Genomic DNA, 12,779 nt, shown 5'->3' on the forward strand with positions numbered 1-12,779 from the left:
ATATATATATATATATACATATATATACATATATATATATATATATATATATATACATATATATATATATATATATATATATATATATATATATATATATATATATATATATAAAATGGTATGTACAGTAAAGGCCAGTGGTTCTTAACCTTGTTGGAGGTACCGAACCCCACCAGTTTCATATGCGCATTCACCGAACCCTTCTTTAGGAAAAAATAAACAAACATTTTTTTTAAAATTCAAGACAAAGTTGTATGTTTTTGGTAACACTTTAGTATAGGGGAAAATATTCTAAGTAACAAAGACTTAATCTAGAGTTATTTGGTTAGGGTTATAATAAGGCCATGCCGAGTAAGGCATTAATTAGTACTTAATGACTAGTTAAGAGCCAATATGTTACTAATATGCATGTTAATGAGCAACTAATTAATGGTGAATATCTTCCCCATACTAAAATGTTACCATGTTTTTTTTTACTGGTGCACAAAATCAACCGTGCATGAACATCAGCTTCTTCAAACAACAAAACTAAGACAGTGCATAAACTCACAACAAATGACACCTGCAATACAGTCAGCTTTTGCCGTATCTGTAACATGCCAACAGAAGTTTGTATTTAAACGAAGCGTTGGGTGTTTTTTGATCTCCACCGCACCCCTTTGGGTTCGATCGAACTGGTATAGGCGTAATATCAATATCAAACTTTTTTGTCCTTGTCCAAAGTCTAGCAGCCACATTTTGTACCAACTGCATTCCTTTATTGCTGGACATGGAGGAACCAGAATACAAGACGTCACAGTAAACAAGACGAGAAGTAAAAAAAAAAAATGCATGTATAATGATCTCGGCGTTATTGGTTGGCAAAATGGGACATAGTTGAGTAACGTTAGGGAGATGTAGGCACATGCAAATACTAAAAGTCCACAAAAATTCAAGTAAAAAAACAAACATTAAGTACATTAAGAGAGCACAGAGCTGATGTAACCAGCTGCCATTTCAGCAGTGCCGTTGATAGCAATGAGCAATAAATAATAGACATGTTGCACATACGATTGCATCAGGGTAACAAACCAAAAGACCATTTGAACATCCACACACACCACAGTGGTCTCAAGCCATCGGCCACCAGAGTTGGAAGTGGGCAGCATGGACACAGACAGGAACAGATAGCTGACTCCGTCCCAGGCTGCCCACTAGCCAATGTTGCCATATGTCAATATCAACTAACAACACTTGTGTATTGGAGTATTTTCACCCATCACAGTTGACGTTATTCAGGGATAAAAAAAATTCATATTGTCTGCGTGGGAGGGATACAAATTATTTCAAAGATACATTTATTCAAATTAGTATACATCTTTAGAAGAGATTTTAGTTAAGTGTTGAAGTCTGCGATAATATTATTTAAAGGGGAACATTATCACCAGACCTATGTAAGCGTCAATATATACATTGATGGTGCAGGAAAAAGACCATATATATTTTTTAACCGATTTCCGAACTCTAAATGGGTGAATTTTGGCGAATTAAACGCCTTTCTGTTTATCGCTCTGGAGGCGATGACGTCAGAATGTGACGTCGCCGAGGTAATACAGCCGCCATTTTCATTTTCAACCCATTGTAAACATTGGGTCTCAGCTCTGTTATTTTCTGTTTTTTCGACTATTTTCTGGAACCTTGGAGACATCATGCCTCGTCGGTGTGTTGTCGGAGGGTGTAACAACACTAACAGGGAGGGATTCAAGTTGCACCACCGGCCTGAAGATGCGAAAGTGTCTGCCGCCAGACCAACGTTGAATGTACCAAAGAAGCTCCACATTTTACCAGCGATGACAGACATGACACAGAGATGTATGGATAACCTGCAGATGCATTTGCAATGATAAATTCAACGAAATCACAATGGTGAGTTTTATTGATGTTGACTTATTTGCTAATCAGACATATTTGGTCGCGGCGTGACTGCCAGTTAATCAACGCTAACATGCTATTTACCGGCGGTGCTAAAGCAGACATGGCAAGAGATGTATCGATAACCTGCAGATACATTTGTAACAATAAAGTCCCAGTAATCACATAGGCGAGTTTTGTTGATGTTGACTGCCAGCTAATCGATGCTAACATGCTACGCTAATCGATGCTAACATGCTATTTACCGGCGGTGCTAAAGCAGACATGGCACAGAGATGTATGGATAACCTGCAGATGCATTTGCAACGATATTACGTTTCCTCCCACCCACATTTAATGCGAAAAAAACACTTACCAATCGGCGGATTTAAGTTGCTCCAGTGTCACAAGATGCGAAAGTCCTGATCGTTTGGTCCGCACATTTTACCGGCGATGCTAACGCAGCTATTCGGCCATGCTATGGCTATGAATGGCGTCAATAGCTATTCGCTCAATAGCTTCAGTTTCTTCTTCGATACTTTCATACTCCAACCATCTGTTTGAATACATGCGTAATCTGTTAAATCGCTTAAGCCGCTGAAATCCGAGTCTGAATCCGAGCTAATGTCGCTATATCTTGCTGTGCTATTCGCCATTGTTTGTTTACATTGGCAGCACTGTATGACGTCACAGGGAAATGGATAGTCGCATCGCAAGTAGCGAAAATCAAGCACTTTGAAGCTTTTTTTAAGGGATATTCGGAGACCGGTAAAATTTTGAAAAAAAATTAAAAAAATACAACATGCCACTGGGAACTGATTTTTATTATTTTTATCCCTTTTGAAATTGTGATAATGTTCCCCTTTAAAATGTTAAGTTTTACTAAAAAACATCATTCATCGGCCTCCTTCACTGCTAATAATTGGTATCACGTCTTTTACATCACATGACACCCATTTTTATTTTTTTTTTACAATATTTGATGAGACTATTATAAATTGCTGTTATAGAACAGTTTCAAGGTCAGTTTAAGGTCAAATTTGAGGAAAAACTGGTGTTTAAACAGCGATATAATGTTTAAATATTTGTAATATTTTAGAGACATTCCAGTCTGTATATAATGTGAACCACAGTAGAGTCAGCACTTTCCAAGATAGTAAATTATCTCAAGTTGGGTGTTGATCCTCAAAAAGTGTCATTTTTGGTTCTCCTGGATCTTAGTCCCGCCTTTGATCCATTTGATCACCCCATTCTTTGAAATAGACTCCAAACACCTGCTGGTACTGTTCGCAAGTGGTTCACTTCCTATCCCTCAGACACAATATTTTTGCTAAGTATGTATACAAGCAAATCACATGTGGTGTCCCTCAAGGATCTATTTTAGGTCCTCTTGTTTTTAATATTTACATGCTTTCACTTGGCAGTGTCATCGTGGGACACGTAATTAATTTCCACAGTCAAACGAAAGCTTCCGTTTACAGCTTTTTAAAGACAATTGTACATAAATATACAAACCCTGTTTCCATATGAGTTGGAAAATTGTGTTAGATGTAAATAAAAACGGAATACAATGATTTGCAAATCGTTTTCAACCCATATTCAGTTGAATATGCTACAAAGACAACATATTTGATGTTCAAACTGAAACATTTTTTTTGTTGCAAATAATCATTAACCTTAGAATTTGACGCCAGCAGCACGTGAGAAAAAAAGTTGGGAAAGGTGGCAATAAATACTGATAAAGTTGAGGAATGCTCATCAAACACTTATTTGGAACATCCCAAAGGTGTGTAGCCTAATTGGGAACAGGTGGGTGCCATTATTGGATATAAAAAAAGCTTCCCAAAAAATGCTCAGTCTTTCACAAGAAAGGATGGGGCGAGGTACACCCCTTTGTCCACAACTGCGTGAGCAAATCGTCAAACGGTTTAAGAACAACGTTTCTCAAAGTTTAGGGATTTCAACATCTACGGTCAATAATATCATCGAAAGTTTCAGAGAATCTGGAGAAATCACTCCACGTAAGCGGCATGGCCGGAAACCAACATTGAATGACCGTAACATTCGTTCCCTCAGACGGCAATGTATAGAAAACCGACATCAAACTCTAAAGGATATCACCACATGGGCTCGGGAACACTTCTGAAAACCACTGTCACTAAATACAGTTGGTCGCTACATCTGTTAGTGCTAGTTGCAGCTCTATTATACAAAGCGAAAACCATTTATCAACAACATCCAGAAACGTCGCCGGCTTCTCTGGGCCCGAGATCATCTAAGATGGACTGCTGCAAAGTGTAAAAGTGTTCTGTGGGGTGGCGAGTCCACATTTCAAATTGCTTTTGGAAATATTCGACATCGTGTTATCCGGACTAAAGGGGAAGCGAACCATCCAGACTGTTATTGACGCAAAGTTCAAAGGCCAGCATCTGTGATGGTACGGGGGTGCATTAGTACCCAAGGCATGGGTAGCTTACACATCTGTGAAGGCACCATTAATGTTGAAAGGTACATACAGGTTTTGGAACAACATATGCTGCCATCTAAGCGCCGTCTTTTTCATGGACGCCCCTGCTTTTTTCAGCAAGACAATGCCAAGCCACATTCAGCACGTGTTACAACAGCTTGGCTTTGTAAAAAAAGAGAGTGCGGGTACTTTCCTGGCCCGCCTGCAGTCCAGACCTGTCTCCCATCGAAAATGTGTGGCGCATTATGAAGCGTAAAATATGACAGAGGAGACCCCGGACTTTTGAACAACTGAAGCTCTACATAAAACAAGAATGGGAAATAATTCCACTTTCAAAGCTTCAACAATTAGATTCCTCACTTCCCACATGTTTATTGAGTGTTGTTAAAAGAAAAGGTGACGTAACACGGTGATGAACATGCCCTTTCCCAACTACTTTGGCACGTGTTGCAGCCATGAAATTCTAAGTTAATTATTATTTGCAAAAAAATAAAGTTTATGAGTTTGAACATCAAATAGTAGTCTTTGTAGTGCATTCAAGTGAATATGGGTTGAAAAGGATGTGCAGATCATTGTATTCTATTTATATTTACATCTAACAAAATTTCCCAACTCATATGGAAACGGGGTTTGTACATACATACATACACACACATACAAGCAGTGGTCTAGCAAATCTAATCGATAAATGTTAAAATAATATTAACAAGATTGTGTTCCACACACGATCATGTCACACATGTCAAATGTGCTGTTGTTAGAAAGTCAAAGTTAAAAGTTTTGACAGTTTATTTCAAATCCTGCATCTTCATTTGCCGCTGCTGTTCTCACCAGCACACGTGTGTTTCTTAAACTGGTACTTATAGGAGAATTTTTCATCACACACACTGCAACTCAACACTTTCTCTCCGGTGTGTGTTCTCGTGTGTGTCATCAAATTTCCTTTCTGAGTGAATCTCTTATTACAAACTAAACACATGAAGGGTTTGTCTCCGGTGTGCGTTCTCATGTGTAATTTCAGATCGCTGTTTTGTATAAAACCTTTGCCGCACACCGAACATTTGAAAGGTTTGTTTCCGGCGTGGATTTTTGTGTGTAATTTCAAATCGAACTTCCGCACGAATCCTTTGCCGCAAACCGAACAGATGAAAGGTTTTTCTCCAGTGTGCATTCTCATGTGTCCCGTCAAGTGTTGCTTGAGAGGGAATCGTTTATTACAAACTGAACACAGGAAGGGTTTTTCTCCAGTGTGCATTCTCATGTGTACTTTCAAATGTTGCTTGAGAGGGAATCTTTTACTACAAACTGAGCACAGGAATGGTTTTTCTCCAGTGTGTATTCTTGTGTGTATTTTCAAACTTGCCTTTCGTGAGAAGCTTTTACTGCAAACTGAGCACATGAATGGTTTTTCTCCGGTGTGCGTTCTCGTGTGTGTTTTCAGATGACCGCGGTGATTAAACGTTTTGTCACAGTAAGAGCACTTCAAGTGTTTGTTGTCAGTGTGACATGTCATGTCAGATTTAGAGTCTTCATCATCAGTGTCAGGAGAGTGTGACGTTAAATCCTCATTATCTGATAGTGGAGCGAAGACCTTGTCTGCTTGTGATCCTCCACAGTGGTCTCCATCGGCTTCTGTTGTCATGTGTGGAGTTGGAGGCTCCACCTCTCCCTTCTCCTCACCTTCACCCTCATCATCTTCACTCTTCACAATGAAAACGATCAAAGGCATCTTGGTGACATCAACCTCCTCCAGTCCTTCAAGATGCTCTCCGTCTTGACTCATGCTGTGTTCCTCCTCTTCTTCATTTTGAGGGAGTTTGTGGCTCATCCTCTTAATTTTTAAGGTAGATGGGCTGTGACTTTTTCTGTTTGACACAGGGGAATCTGGCACCTCATCTTCCTCCTTTTTAATGTGAGGGTGCTGTGGCTCCTCATCTTCTTCTTTAATTTGCTGGGGCAGTGGCTCCTCATCTTCCTCTTTAATGTGAATGAGCTGTGGCTCCTCAATATCTTCTTGAAGTTGTGGGTAGTCCTCATCCTCCTTAGTGTGCGCTGGCTGTGCCTCTTCCTGCTCCATCCTGGAAGACCACTCCTGCTGCTCAGGAAGATTTCCTTCAAAGCAGTCTACCGGAGACAAGAAAACAAACACTTTAGAAAAGTCCACCTTTAGTCAATCGAATAAGACCTTGTCCTTCACCAGTACATGTTCTGATAATGTGTTGTCATGAAAAAAGACAAAATAACCTTGGCAGTAAAGCCTTACATACAAAGAAGACAGCTGCTTGCACACCCCAGGGACACAACAGAACGGGACAAAAATAAATCAAATGTGATTTACGAAATCCCCTTGCAAATCTTGCAAGAAATCAACTGTGGGAGAAACACAAAGGAACGTTCGCGAGAAAAAAGAAAGAAGAACCACCACAAACAAAAAGCAAATAAGGAAACCCTCAAAAGGGAGACGAAGGAACCTTTTTTTCCAAGTTTGGGCTTATTTAAATTTGACTTGGTTGGGTGGGCTATATTCCTTTTGACCACTATGAAGAGCAGGCGAGCTACTTTTGAATGGACCAAGTAGACGGGATCTACCTCATTCATATTTTTTCATTTATATTGATTTATTTATGAAAGAGAGGTTTTTGTTAACAAGCTAAAGGTGTTTAAAGGCTTCTGAAATGAGATTTTCTTATTTAAATGGGGATAGCAGGTCCATTCTATGTGTCATACTTGATCATTTCACGATATTGCCATATTTTTGCTTCTGGTCGCTAATAAAAAGCCTTGCCTGTACAAGAAGTAGCAGACGATATGCGCGTGACGTCACAGGTTGTGGAGCTCCTCACATCTGAACATTGTTTACAATCATGGCCACCAGCAGGGAGAGCGATTCGGACCAAGAAAGTGACGATTTCCACATTAATTTGAGCGAGGATGAAAGATTTGTGGATGAGGAAAGTGAGAGTGATTGACTAGAAAAAGAAAGAAGAAAAAAAAAGACTATCGGGGGCAGTGTGAGCGATTCAGATGTTATTAGACACATTTAATAGGATAATTCTGGAAAATCCCTTATCTGATTATTGTGTTACGAGTGTTTTAGTGAGATTATATGGTCGTACCTGTACAACCTGAAGGTAAGCCCCGCCACCTTTCTTCAGCACCAGTCGACGGGTTGTGGCGATGCCCATCTCTGCCCTTCGCAAGGGACCCTTTTCCAAACACGATCTTTCGAAATGATCGCTGCATAATACACTGTACTTTGTTTGTGTGGTCCAGTCCAACCGTGTTCACTTGACATCTCTGTTCCATAGTAAAGCTTCACTGTCATCTTTCGGGAATGTAAACAATGAAACATCGGCTCTGTTTGTGTTGCTAAAGCCGGCCGCAATACACCGCTTCCCACCTACAGCTTTCTTCTTTGATGTCTCCATTGTCCATTGAACAAATTGCAAAAGATTCGGCAACACAGATGTCCAGAATACAGTGGAATTTCACGATGAAATCAGACGAGCTAATAGCTGGGAACGATGCTGGAACAAAATGTCCTCGACAATCCGTGACGTCACGCGCACGCGTCTTCATACCGAGACGTCTCAGCAGGATATTTCGGTGCGAAATTTAAAATTGAAATTTAGTAAACTAACCCGGCCGTATTGGCATGTGTTGCAATGTTAAAATTTCATCATTGAAATATAAACTAACAGACTGCGTGGTCGGTAATAGAGGGTTTCAGTAGGCCTTTAATGATAATACAAACATCTTTACCATTCCTTTCTTTCATGAAGACAAGAATATAAGTTGGTGTATAACCTGATTCTGATGACTTGCATCGATTGGAATCCGACAGTAGTGATGATAACGTCCACATTTTCAAATGGAGGAGAAAAAAGTCCTCCTTTCTGTCCAATACTACATGAAAGTGGTTGCTTTTTGCCATCTTATATGTCCAGCTTCCATACTCCTTTTTTATACACTCTTTCTAATGTTCTTGTAATCAGACAATAGTTTCGGTATACTAGATGAGTTAGTGGTCACTGCAAATTACAGTCAAAACATGTCAGGTAAAGATTCAATCTAATCACACAAACTATTCTCCCCTCTCCCCACAGGCAGGAGACTACGGTCCATCCAGACCCACACCTGAACAGTTTTTTCCCCTCGGCCATCAGTCACATGAACAATAACAAGATCTGACAGCTCAGTTACAGCTCATGTTATTCTATTCTGTGTTATGTCTTTTATGTTGCAGGATTGCGCCAATTAAAATTCCTAGTTTGTGAACCCATCCTCAAACACTGGAAAAACTATTCTGAGTCTGATTCTAATATATCGAAAATATTGTCTGATTACAAGAACATTTGAAAGAGGATATAAATAATAAGGCATTATGAACTTTCTTATACACTTTATGAGAAAAACATTGGCGGCAAACAAAAAGTGTTTCTCGCCTTCCTGTCGGTCGTTTTTTCTTAATAATGATCTAGCACAGGGGTGTCAAACTCAAATACAGAGTGGGCCAAAATTTTAAACGGAACAAAGCCGCGGGCCAAGGTTGAACAAATTAACCTTTTAATAGGGACCCAAACAAGTTTTGCATTAAATATTGAACAAGCAAGGCTTATATAACTTTAGTGACATGCAAAATCCAGTTTCAAATAATAATAATCAAAAAAAATATCAATGGCATATCAAATAAAATTTAAATAAAAATGTTATGCCTTTTTTTCTATTTGCAATCTTCTGAGCTAAACATCAAATTTTTTCCACAAGTTGATAATACATTTGAAAATAAAATAACAATAATGAATGAACCAAACATTCAAGCCTTGAAGTAGCAGGAGAAAATGCATGAATAAAACGTTAATTATTGGTCAGTTTGGTGGAAGTTTCCCGGAAAAGTTAGTGCTGCAAGGGGTTCTGGGTATTTGTTCTGTTGTGTTACGGTGCGGATGTTCACCTGAAATATGTTTGTCATTCTCGTTTGGTGTGGGTTCACAGTGTGGCGCATATCTGTCACAGTGTTAAAGTTGTTTATACGGCCACCCTCAGTGTGACCTGTATGGCTGTTGACCAAGTATGCCTTGCATTCACTTGTGTGTGTGTTATGTGACACGCTGTTAGTATGGAGGAAAAGCGGACGTGACGACAGGTTGTAGAGAACGCTAAAGGCAGTGCCTTAGACGCACGCCCCCAATATAGTTGTCCAGGTGGAAATCGGTAGAAATTCGGGAGAATGGTTGCCCCGGGAGATTTTCAGGAGGGGCACTGAACTTCGGGAGTCTACTGGGAAAATTAGGAGGGTTGGCAAGTATGAGTATTAGCGGTGAATGTGGTGTTATACAGCGGCACCGACGCTGTATAACACTGGCGGGCCAGCTCTAATGCTAAATTGATATGGCCTCAAGGGCCAAATTAAATTACACGGCGGGCCAGATTTGGCCCGCGGGCCAGAGTTTGACACCCATGATCCAGCAGGAGCCAGCGTCATCTCACAACGACCCTCGGGTGCCGTGAATGTCAATCAATCAATCAATCAATCAATCAATGTTTATTTATATAGCCCTGAATCACCAGTGTCTCAAAGGGCTGCACAAATCACAACACAAACCACAACAACATCCTCGGTAGAGCTCACATAAGGGCAAGGAAAACTCACCCCAGTGGGATGTCAGTGACAGTGACAATGATGACTATCAGAAACCTTGGAGAGGACCGCATATGTGGGCAACCCCCCCCCCCCTTCCCCCCAGGGGACCGAAAGCAATGGATGTCGAGTGGGTCTAACATGATACTGTTAAAGTTCAATCCATAGTGGATCCAACACAACCGTGAGAGTCCAGTCCAAAGTGTATCCAACACAGGAGCGAGAGTCCCGTCCATAGTGGAGCCAACAGGAAACCATCCCAAGCGGAGGCGGCTCAGCACCGCAGAGATGTCCTCAACCGATACACAGGCGAGCGGTCCATCCTGGGTACCGACTCTGGACAGCCAGTACTTCATCCCTCCACAAGGGCGAGTGGGACAGAGGAGAAAAAGAAAAGAAACGGCAGATCAACTGGTCTAAAAAGGGTGTCTATTTAAAGGCTAGAGTATACAAATGAGTTTTAAGGTGAGACTTAAATGCTTCTACAGAGGTGGCATCTCGAACTGTTACCGGGAGGGCATTCCAGAGTACTGGAGCCTGAACGGAAAACACTCTATAGCTCGCAGACTTTTTTTGGGCTTTGGGAATCACTGATAAGCCGGAGTCCTTTGAACGCAGATTTCTTGCCGGGACATATGGTACAATACAATCGGCAAGAAAGGCTGGAGCTAGACCGTGTAGTATTTTATACGTAAGTAGTAAAACCTTAAAGTCACATCTTAAGTGCACAGGAAGCCAGTGCAGGTGAGCCAGTACAGGCGTAATGTGATCAAACTTTCTTGTTCTTGTCAAAAGTCTAGCAGCCGCATTTTGTACCAACTGTAATCGTTTGATGAAAGTGACGTCTGAGTGAATATTGATGATCGATTATTTTTAGGTCGATTTTTTTTAACGCCTGGCTGGCGATCCACTGACAAACACTCCGCCATCGACCGCCAGCTCGCCATCCACGTAATGGCCACCCCTGGTTTAGAAGAACACTCGAAACATCGCATAACTGCTGTTGCATGCTCTAATCATTAATCACATTTCCATAGTCAGTCAGAGGCCAAGAGTAGGATTGCAAAGGGCTGAAAAGTTTCCGATAAATTTCCGCAAATTTACCACGGGAAGTTAAGCTCGGGAGGTTGGGAAATATTGACCATTTTTTGATTATTCTAAGTTGGACACCGACCATGGGAATTAATGGGAAATTACAATATTTAATATATTATTGGGCGGCATAGCTCGGTTGGTAGAGTGGCCGTGCCAGCAACTTGAGGGTTGCAGGTTCGATTCCCGCTTCCGTCCTCCTAGTCACTGCCGTTGTGTCCTTGGGCAAGACACTTAACCCACCTGCTCCCAGTGCCACCCACACTGGTTTAAATGTAACTTAGATATCTGGTTTCACTATGTAAAGCGCTTTGAGTCACTAGAGAAAAGCGCTATATAAATATAATTCACACTTCACACTTGCTTTGCACAGTATTTGCAAATGTATACAGCCTTTCCGCCCACATTGGTTGGTCGGGGTGAAATGTCTCCACACATCAGATGGTGTACGTGCCATTATTCTGTTTGTATTTATTTATTCTTGGAAAACATTAATGCAATGCCACACACAGATATAAATAGTCAGCTAAACAATTGGAGTAGTCTTTAAAAAATGTTTTACTGATGGACAATTAATAGAAAATTCACTAATTTTATTTTATTGCAATTTAATTTATTGTTGTTTTTACTATTCATTTACTTGTTTATCCGTTACTAATTTATATCCATTTTCCTTCAAAGTTATATTTAAAGTTGAGGTATGGCGGTGAAATAAATACTCATGTCTTCAAATGGATGAATAAACTTGTTAATAATCGCAATTTCACAACCTTTCGAAAATAATGGTGATTATTTTTTGTTGCCATTTTATTACAGCCCTGAAATTCCCATCAGTCGACATCCAAGGGAGAGCAGACATTGTACAGTAAGTGGTTGTTTTAATACATGGGTTTAGTGGTTGGTTTTTCTTGTTCAGCACATACCAATACCGCCATTTGCTAGAGCTGTGTATTGCTCAGCTTCTACAACTTGTAGCTCATCCTCTATATATCCAGGCTCAAAAATATTTGGTTCTGGGTCATCATTTTGAAATAGCAAGTGTTTTGATGTGTCTGTCAAACTACCTTATAAAGACCAAAAAAATCAGTATGAAAGGTTATGAATATGCCTGTTACTAAATTATATACTTTATATATACACTTACAGTGTGTGTATAAAAAATAATGACGGATGTATCAAACGATTATTTCTTAAATCGATTGATCTATCGATATTTTTTCTTCAATAAATCGATTACTTTAAAGATTTAATTTGTTCTTGTAACAAATTACTTTTAAGTGTCAAGGTGCAACAATTATTTCGGATTAATTCCTCAAACTAGGGCTGTGCGATATATCAATATATACGATATATCGCAGGTTTGTCTGTGCGATACAGAAAATTACTATATCGTAATAGTCGATTATGTGTTCTTTAAGCTGCGTGCATTACATTACTGGCGTGTCTCACTCCTTCTCGTCTGTCCTCACAGAGACGTAAAATAAGCCCGCCTTCTTACATACGTCACATACTGTCGCGCATGTAGCGTCACACGCTCTCGCTGAGAGCTAACGTTAGCCATGCTAACGTTAGCTGAGGCAGGTCGAATTGCATTTAGCTGCGTGCATTACACAACAGGCGTTTCTCACTCCTCCTCGTCTCCTTCTCATACGTCACATACTCTCGCGAGTCTAGCGTCATATTTTTCGC

At 40.2% G+C, this 12,779-nt stretch overlaps 1 protein-coding gene across 3 annotated transcripts in view; it reads right to left on the reverse strand.

The window, feature by feature from the left end:
• LOC133550084 (zinc finger protein 771-like) overlaps window positions 1-12,779 on the reverse strand; it is a 51,241-nt gene that overhangs the window by 24,945 nt on the left and 13,517 nt on the right. For 2 of the 3 annotated variants that reach the window (XM_061896151.1, XM_061896142.1), the window contains exon 2: window positions 737-6,481. In XM_061896151.1, the coding sequence (XP_061752135.1) occupies window positions 5,166-6,481 (1,316 nt within the window). In that variant the 3' untranslated portion in view covers window positions 737-5,165. Of the gene's footprint in view, window positions 1-736; window positions 6,482-12,779 lie in introns of those variants that run through there. The other variant, XM_061896161.1, reaches the window with a different exon arrangement.

The sequence above is a fragment of the Nerophis ophidion genome, linkage group LG01, assembly GCF_033978795.1.
Source record: "Nerophis ophidion isolate RoL-2023_Sa linkage group LG01, RoL_Noph_v1.0, whole genome shotgun sequence".
Taxonomy (NCBI): Eukaryota; Metazoa; Chordata; class Actinopteri; order Syngnathiformes; family Syngnathidae; genus Nerophis; species Nerophis ophidion.